The sequence below is a fragment of the Bison bison genome, unplaced genomic scaffold (genome assembly GCF_000754665.1).
Source record: "Bison bison bison isolate TAMUID 2011002044 unplaced genomic scaffold, Bison_UMD1.0 scf7180017864223, whole genome shotgun sequence".
Classification (NCBI taxonomy): domain Eukaryota; kingdom Metazoa; phylum Chordata; class Mammalia; order Artiodactyla; family Bovidae; genus Bison; species Bison bison.
This window is the reverse complement of record NW_011494795.1, coordinates 2,736,455-2,745,778: the sequence shown is the minus strand read 5'-3', so window position 1 is coordinate 2,745,778 and position 9,324 is coordinate 2,736,455. Positions and strand designations below refer to the sequence as shown.

At 55.0% G+C, this 9,324-nt stretch overlaps 1 protein-coding gene across 1 annotated transcript in view; it reads left to right on the top strand.

Moving 5' to 3' along the window:
- Window positions 1-9,324, top strand: part of FOXK1 (forkhead box K1) — a 20,611-nt gene that overhangs the window by 9,849 nt on the left and 1,438 nt on the right. Inside the window, exons 5-9 of the mRNA XM_010845803.1 lie at window positions 7,216-7,372; window positions 7,766-7,912; window positions 8,339-8,532; window positions 8,913-9,079; window positions 9,183-9,316. Coding sequence (XP_010844105.1) covers window positions 7,216-7,372; window positions 7,766-7,912; window positions 8,339-8,532; window positions 8,913-9,079; window positions 9,183-9,316 — 799 coding nt within the window. The remainder of the gene's footprint in view (window positions 1-7,215; window positions 7,373-7,765; window positions 7,913-8,338; window positions 8,533-8,912; window positions 9,080-9,182; window positions 9,317-9,324) is intronic.

Here is a 9,324-nt window from a genome sequence, read left to right as displayed (position 1 = left end):
CGGGGCTGCCCCACCGCCCCGCCCTCCTCCCTGCTGGCCGAGTGGGGGCGGGGGCGGGGGCGGGTGTGTGCGGTTTTTTCCCTGCCCTGAAGTACTCCACCCAGAACATGAATGAACTCTCTTTGAAACAAGTTCTGCTATCTTAAGCAGCGTTTTGTTGACTTTTTTTTTTTCTTTCCCCGTTTTGCACTGAACTGGTGGTTTTAAGAAAGAACCAACTGGTTAATCATTTTCCGAGTGTTACAAAAAGAGACTAATCCTTAGAGCTGCAGTTTAAAGAAAACTGCTGGAATTCAACCTGAGAAGGGGGGCAGGACGGATAGAGCAGCGGACTGGTGGTTCAGACAGTAAAGGATCCTCCTGCAATGGGGGAGACCTCGGTTCGACCCCTGGGTCGGGAAGATTCCCCTGGAGGAGAAAATGGCAACCCACTCCAGTATTCTTGCCTGGGAAATCCCAAGGACAGAGGAGCCTGCTGGGCTGCAGTCCATGGGCTCGCAAAGAGTCGGACACAACTGAACGTCTCAACGAAGACTGGAAGCTATTTCTTGAGAAAGGCCTTTCTTGATTTTTCTAACATAGAGATCACAAAACCAAAAGTAACCTGCTTTGTGGAATTCATCCAGGGTTAGCGGAACCCTGTATGAAATAAACATTAAGCCGCTGGCCTCGGTTCCTAAACCACTTGTCACCCTGACCTGGCAGTCCATTGCAGCTTCACTGTGGCGGGAGAGTCAGTCCTCACTCGCTCTGCAACGCCGTGTGTCTTCTGAGCTTGGATGGGGCCTGAGAACGGCTGTTGTGTTTCTGGCAAACTCTGGATCCTGCCTGAGAGTGACTTACTCTGCCTTTCCTCGGTTCTCCCGATGACCCGGAGGGGAGGCTGCCTGTGCACCTGTGGTCCTCACCGTACCTCCCACACACACCCCCGCACCCACATGGTCCCTTTCCTCACCTGGAAACTGGGGAAAGATAAAAATTGGTTCATGGACACAGAAAGATGCGGCCTTCCGTCTTCTTTGTGGTTCTCTTCCTGCCTCTCTGGGAGTTGGGACCAGGGGGCCTTTGGGCCGTCAGTTCTTGAGAGGAGGTGGGCTAGGCTTGTGCTGTAGCCCCGTCTCCAGGGGGACCCTGGGGCCCTGAAGATCCTGCCTCTGGTGTTCCTGGCTGTGCCTTCAGGGCAGCGCCCGCCTGGCATCCTGCCACCGAGGGCCCTTCCTTTCCAGATGACAGCTGTGGTTCAGGAAGCAGGCAGAGCAAGGGGGAGGAGCAGAGGGAGGCCTGGGGCCCCCTCCGCTCCCAGATCTGCCCCCTGCCTGCTTGGAGAGAGAGGCGCTAGGAGGTCTGAGCTCAGGCCGGCTCTCCAATGTTCTGACACGACATGCATTTCAGACACCAGCTCCCCCTTCTGCAGTCACTTCCCAGGGTTTCACAGCACAGAGTTTCTCTTCGGGGGCACAGACCTGGTTAAGAGAGTGCTGAGAAACTGGCTTCCATGAATTCTCTTTGCCTGTTCTTTGTTTTCCCCCCAGATTACAGAAATACTGTGTGCGCACTACACAAAATAGAGATGTTTCAGAAAGTGAAATCGCCTCAGTGACACTCCTGGAGCGACGTCTACAGGGGCCTCTTCGTGTGAACGAGCAGAGAGCTCGTCGCATGGGTGTCAGTACGTGTGACCCCGCCCCGGAAGGGCGCTGTGGAGCCCAGAGGGTCCTGCAGAGACCCTTTCCTCCTGTCCCTCTGTCTCAGCCCCTTTCCTTGTCACCGAATCACTCGTGGCTGCACGGTAGACTGTTTTGACATGGCCTCGGTTGACCAGTTCCCCCACAAGAGCCACGCAGCCATTGCCGGTTTCTTAGTCTTGTGGGCAGCTCAGCAGCCAGTCTGCTTTGAAGTCGCCTCTCTGAGTGAGTGAGTGAGTGAATGAAAGTCACTTAGTCGTGTCCAGTTCTTTGCAACCCCATGGACTGTATAGTCCATGGACTTCTCCAGGCCAGAATACTGGAGAGGGTAGCCTTTCCCTTCTCCAAGGGATCTTCCCAACCCAGGGGTTGAACCCAGGTCTCCTGCATTGCAGGCGGATTCTTTACCAGCTGAGCCATCAGGGAAGCCTGTCGCCTCTCTGAAACGTCTATAAACGGCTCATGCTGAGGCCGTCAAACCCTGAGCTTTGATTATTTTGTTTACAATACTCTCATTAGGGTCGTGAGCCACAGCATTTTAAGAACAGCGATTAAAAAAGAGCTGGCTCTGACGTTCCTGCCAGGCCTGCGAGGAGGGCGGGGTGCCCAGTACACCCTTCGCCCCGCAGTTCCCTGCTCAGCGCTCCCCTGCCATCCAGCTCTTTGCAGATGAGGAAACCGAGGCTCCTCAGAGGTCGTTCTCTCCAGCAAAACCATTGGGTGTCTGGGCTGCATGCTCAGCGGGTGCCCACAGGGAAAGGCAGTACTAATTGCGCTCATGCTTTTTATTCTTATCAAAATAATACGTGCACCTAAGAAAGAAACCCAATGACTAATGCAGAAGAAGCTGAAGCTGACGGTTCTATGAAGACCTACAAGACCTTCTAGAACTAACACCAAAAAGAAAAAAGAGAGACCTACAAGACCTTCTAGAAATAACCCCTTTCATCATAGGGGACTGGAATGCCAAAGTAGGAAGTCAAGAGATGCCTGGAGTAACAGGCAAATTTGGCCTTGGAGTACAAAATGAAGCAGGTCAAAGGCTAACAGAGTTGTGCCAAGAGAACCCACTGGTCATAGCAAACACCCTCTTCCAACAACACAAGAGAAGGCTCTACACATGGACATCACCAGATGGTCAGTACCAAAATCAGATTGATTATATTCTTTGCAGCCAGAGATGGAGAAGCTCTATACAGTCAGCAAAAACAAGACCAGGAGCTGACTGTGGCTCAGATCATGAACTCATTATTGCCAAATTCAGACTTAAATTGAATAAAGTAGGAAAACCACTAGACCATTCAGGTATGACCTAAATCAAATCCTTTATGATTATACAGTGGAAGTGACAAATAGATTCAAGGGATTAGGTCTGATAGACAGAATGCCTGAAGAACTATGGACGGAGGTTTGTGACATTGTATAGGAGGCAGTGATCAAGACCATCCCCAAGAAGAAGAAATGCAAAAAGGCAAAATGGTTGTCTGAGGAAGTCTTACAAATAGATGAGAAAAGAGAAATGGAAGGCAAAGGAGAAAAGGAAAGATATACCCATTTGAATGCAGAGTTCCAGAGAGATAAAGCCTTCCTAACTGATCAATGCAAAGAAATAGAGGAAAATAATAGAATGGGAAAGACTAGAGATCTCTTCAAGAAAATGAGAGCTACCAAGGGAACATTTCATGCAAAGATGGGCTCAATAAAGGACATGCACCTAACAGAAGCAGAAAATATTAAGACGAGGTGGCAAGAATACACAAATCTATACAAAAAAGATCTCAGCAACCCAGATAACCACGATGGTGTGCTCACTCACCTAGAGCCAGAAATCCTGGAATGCAAAGTCAAGTGGGCCTTAGGAAGCATCACTACAAACAAAGCTAGTGGAGGTGATGGAATTCCAATTGAGCTATTTCAAATCCTAAAAGATGATGCTGAGAAAGTGCTGCACTCAGTATGCCAGCAAATTTGGAAAACCCAGCAGCAATCACATGACTGGAAAAGGTCAGTTTTCATTCCACTCCCAAAGAAGGGCAATGCCAAAGAATGCTCAAACCGCACAGTTGCACTCATCTCACACGCTACTTCTGCTCTACTGATTACACCAAAGCCTTTGACTGTGTGGATCACAACAAACTGTGGAAAATTCTTCAAGAGATGGCAATACCAGACCACCTGACCTGCTCCTTGGGAAACCTGTATGCAGGTCAAGAAGCAACAGTTAGAACTAGACATGGAACAACACACTGGTTCCAAATAGGAAAAGGAGTACATCACGGCTGTATATTGTCACCCTGCTTATTTAACTTACGTGCAGAGTATAGCATGAGACACGCTGGATGAAGCACAAGCTGGAATCAAGATTGTTGGGAGAAATATCAGTAATCTTATATATGCAGATGACAACATCCTTATGGCAGAAAGCAAAGAGGAACTGAAGAGCCTCTTGATGAAAGAGGAGAGTGAAAAACCTGGCTTAAAATTCAGCATTCAAAAAATGAAGATCATAGATAGCATCTGGTCCCATCACTTCATGGCAAATAGACAGGGAAACAGTGACAGACTTATTTTCTCAGGCTCCAGAATCACTGCAGATGGTGACTTCAGCCATGAAATTAAAAGACTCCTGCTCCTTGGAAGGAAAGTTATGACCAACCTAGACAGCATATTAAAAAGCAGAGACATTACTTTACCAACAAAGGTCCGTCCAATCAAAGCTGTGGTTTTCCCAGTGGTCATGTATGGATGTGAGAGTTGGACCATAAAGAAAGCTGAGCGCCGAAGAATTGGTGCTTTTCAACTGTGGTGTTGCAGAAGACTCTTGAGAGTCCCTTGGACTGCAAGGAGATCCAGCCAGTCAGTCCTAAAGGAAATCAGTCTTGAATATTCATTGGAAGGACCGATGCTGAAACTGAAACTCCAATACTTTGGCCACCAGATGCGAAGAGCTGACTCATTGGAAAAGACACTGATGCTGGGAAAGATTGAAGGCGGGGAACGGGATGACAGAGGATGAGATGGTTGGATGGCATCACTGACTTGATGGATATGAGTCTGAACAAGCTCTGGGAGTTGGTGATGGACAGGGAAGCCTGGCGTGCTGCAGTCCGTGGGGTCGCAGAGTCGGACATGACTGAGCGACTGAACTGAAGAAAGCAGAGGCTACTGCAGGCTAGCCACGCCCACTGGTCCTCATGCCCCTCGGCACCTCCTCACTGGTTTCTCAGTCTCAGATCATTGGACTGCCTGCCTGTTGGATAAAGGACTTGGCTTTTCCTCCTCACTGAGATCAATGTCACAATTGTTGGTTACTGTCCCCTGAGTGGCCATGTGCCGTTCACACTTCAGCCTGAGCTCCTGGGACTGGTTGCCACTGGAGCAAGCAGCTCTTTACTCAAGCCTGGTGTCACAGCAGGGACCCTCTAGAGATGCCCTGTGTGTTTATTCTGTGGATCTTCCCTGTTTTGTGGATGGTCAAGAGATTTGACCTGGACTAGGAAACTCCCTTGGGGGACACTCAGTGCGTTGGTCAATTTCTCCAGTCATCTCTGAATCGCACATTCTCCACCCAGAGGTGTCCTGCTCGCCTACCTCCAGCTCTGCCCACCCGGGACGTGTGACCCCAGGGCGGCCGGGTACCAGGCACAGCCCTCTGGGCCCAGGCCAGCCCGCAGAGACAGCTGAATGAGGTTTATTGAGGCTGGGGCCGCCACGCGCATGAACACACGCTCTCCAGACCAAGCCCCCCAGGCCCTCTGGGCGTCAGCGTTGCTCTGTGCCCAAGGAAGCTTCCCTGGGGAGGGGCTGTCAGCGCCAGCCTCCCCCGCTGTGGAAAGCGGCCTCTGCTCCCGCTGGGGAGCCAGTCTTACTGTCTGTTTCCACTGGAAACTTCTGTGGGAGTGACAGCCTTTTCTCTGGGCTTTGCCTTTGGAGGGTTAGATGTAAACCTTCTGAGATGTTCTACAAAGTGTGGACGTGGGACGGGCAGTGGACCCCAGAGCCCAAGCCCAGAGTCCTGTCTGCCGTCTGCACTAGTCAGGATGCCACGTGGGTCACGTACGGCAGATGCCAGCGAGGTTTTCCCAGAGGAGCCCTGCACGCCCACCAAGCTGGACATCACCTGACCTGTCCGCTGGGGGCTGGTGTGTTTCTGGAGCACGCTTCTCACCCCTGTGGTCAGAGCATGGCCTAGGTGTTGTCCAGAGTGGCACTGAACCCCTCTGGGACTGGAGACGGTGCCCTGGCGCCTCTGCAGTGGCAGGTCCTGCAGCATCTTCAGGAGAGAATCTTCAGGACCCCCTCCCCCACCCCCGTCCGAGTTGAACCCCCACCTGCTGAGGTGTTTGGTTCCCCGATGGACGCGTTTGGAAACCTGATGCCGAGTCTGTGAACGTGTTACCAGTAAAACACTTTCCCTCCCCTCCCACCTTACTTTAAAAGCTTGGGTTTTGTATGTTTGGTTCAAAATGAAATTCAGAAAGAGCTGTTTTTATTACTGCTTCCTACCTCTCAGCAGCTGGTTTATTATTGTTGGTTAAAGTGTCTATACTTGCACGACTTAACCTGTCTCTGTATCTGCAGAGTCTAGTTGAGAGGGGACTGATTCCTGAAAATTCCCACCTGGGTTGCTGGGATTCCCGACCCCAAAGTGGGTGACGGAGGTGGAATTCATCATTAATATCAACTGTCCCCTTTTTCTCAGACACAGTGTTTTGCTTTTTCCTTCATCCCTCCCTGAGATCAGTAACTATCTCTTGAGCCCTTCCTACGAGCCACAGATGGCTCCCCACCTTGGAGGAGCCGGGCAGGGAAGCCAGAGACAGCAGCCCAGCCAGAGAGGAGGCTTTGCGTCTGTGTCCAGGAAACTGGCATGGAGGGCTTTCATATGAACTTGACTTACGGGGGAGTTGGGGGCGTCTTGTCCCTTGGACAGTGAAGGAAGACGCCCTCGCGGGCTGTGGGGAGTGGGCCTGGGAGGCCCCCTACAGGTGGGAGGTGGACACAGGGAGGCTGGGGATGCGTGGAAGGAGACGGTGACCTCCAAGCTCTGGTCAGCCCCCAGCTCGGGGCACCTCATACCTGGATTTGTGACCCACTTTTAGAGTTTATGACGGTTTTCTCTGAATACTTTTAATTTTCAAAACCAAAATTTCCACACGGCTTGACAACCGCAGCCAACTTGTTAGCGGCAGGAACCGGGCCACGCCTGTTGGTGGAGCCCTGGGCGGGACGGGGTGGGCCGAGCGGCCCTTGCACCGAAAGCACTGCGGTGCGGAGGGGGAGCCCCGCCGCTTCCGCCCCCGGACAGGCGCGCAGTTTCCAACCGGAGAGGAGCGCAAGGCCGAGGCCGGGGGCTCGGGGTGGTGGAACGGGCCGAGCACGTGTCTCTGCGCGGCCTCCCCTCGGGCGCCCCCGTGTGGCCGAGTGAGGGCACCGCGCCCCCTCGGTGCAGCGCGGACGTCCCGTAGGGCGGGACAGCGGCCGCCTAGGTCCGGAGTCAAACCTCAGGACGTGTCCTTTCTCTCCGCAGTGTCCCCAACTCCTGCCCAGCTAGCCCCCGAGGGGCCGGCTCCTCCAGCTACCGCTCCGTCCAGAACGTGACCTCCGACCTGCAGCTGGCCGCAGAGTTCGCCGCGAGGGCCGCCTCCGAGCAGCAGGCCGACACGTCCGGAGGGGACAGCCCCAAGGTCTCAGCCCTGGGCGCACTGGCTGGTGCCCGGCGGGTGCAGGTGTCCCTGCTCTCCTCCCCGAGCCCCCCTTGTCTCGTCTGCGGGGCCGGGTCGGCTCCAGAGCCTCCTTACAGTTTCCGGGAGGGCGTCAGGCTTCTCGCCTCCCAGCTTAGTCTTACTTCGTTCCCATCAGACAGCTGTCCTTAAATCAGTTTGCAGAGGAGGTGAGAAATTTCAGAATCAAACCTGACTTTCCCCCATGAAGCAGAATTGGCTCCTCCTCGTCTAAACCCCCAGGAGGAGGTGGGGGTGATGTTCTTAGACACCCTGAGAACCTGTGTCCTCTCTGGAGGGGGGTGGCTGGATTGGAAACGCGTCTCTCCAGGCTCACCCCCTCCTCTGCACCCCCAGGACGAGTCGAAGCCGCCGTACTCGTATGCTCAGCTCATCGTGCAGGCCATCTCGTCCGCGCAGGACCGGCAGCTGACTCTGAGCGGAATCTACGCACACATCACCAAGCATTACCCTTACTACCGCACGGCCGACAAGGGCTGGCAGGTGCGCCCCTTCCCAATCCCCGGGCCGTACACTGTGACCCCGACCCTACCCCCAGAGTCCGTCGTCCCTCCTGGGAGCCCACAGACGGGAAAATGTCCCCAGGCTCAGTGCACGGGGTGCTCCTCTGTGACCTTGCAAACATGCGTCCCTGCTCTCCACAGACTTCTTGTTTAGGTTCATAAGACCTTCGTCCAGTATTCTAGTTGGCTCAGCACACGTTCTGAACCTGGCGTCCCCTGAACAAGGGCTTCTCCTTAACGTTCTGGCTTTTCTGTAAGGGCTGCTCATGAGCCCGTGCTGAATTTTCACAGGCACGACCACTGTGACACCTCTGTGCCCAGGGCCCCTCCGGCCCTGACCCACGCCGGGCCTGCGCGGGTCAGAGCCACACCCACCATGACCTGTGACTCCCCGCTCTGCCCACAGAACTCCATCCGCCACAACCTCTCCCTGAACCGCTACTTCATCAAGGTCCCTCGCTCCCAGGAGGAGCCGGGGAAGGGATCCTTTTGGCGGATAGACCCTGCTTCAGAGGCCAAGCTGGTGGAGCAGGCGTTCCGGAAACGGAGGCAGCGGGGCGTCTCCTGCTTCCGCACCCCGTTTGGGCCGCTGTCGTCCAGGTGAGCCCCCGCCCTGCCACCCCCGCGGCTGCGGCCAGTGAAGCCGCCTCACCTTTTCTCGGAGAGACCAGCTTGGGCCCAAGAGGCAGGGAGAGGGCGTCGGCCGGATTCCCACGATGAGCTTTGCTCTCCGGGTGTTAGTTTGTCCCGGGGGAGGTTGGTGCCCATCCCAGCAGGACTGCTGTTCTTAATGTAGAAGCACAAGCCGCTTTCCAGGGGGGGCTGGCCAGGCCCCTCGGAGGTGAATGCGCTGGTCGTGGCCTTCCCTAGGCCCAGGATCGTGGGGCGGTGGTTCATGTGGCGGGTGGCCAGCTGTGGCCGCAGGGTCGGGCAGCACTCGGGCACGCTCACTGCCACCGTCCCGTGTCCCCATCTCCTAGGAGCGCCCCGGCTTCACCCACCCACCCTGGGCTGATGTCCCCGCGTTCCAGTGGCCTGCAGACTCCAGAGTGCCTGTCCCGGGAGGGCTCGCCCATTCCACACGACCCTGACTTTGGGGCCAAGTTAACTTCTGTTCCCGAGTACCGCTATTCCCAAAGCGCACCCGGTAAGCCCGGCCTCGCCCTCTCGTCTGATGTCCCGGGACTCAGAGCCGCGAGCCCCCCAGCAGGGCGTGTGCGGGGCCCCGCTGACCCAGCCCTCCTCTGCAGGCTCTCCGGTCAGTGCCCAGCCGGTGATTGTGGCCGTGCCGCCCCGGCCGCCCAGCCTGGTGGCCAAGCCCGTAGCCTATGTGCCGGCTTCCATAGTGACGGCCCAGCAGCCCTCAGGCCACGCCATCCACGTGGTGCAGCA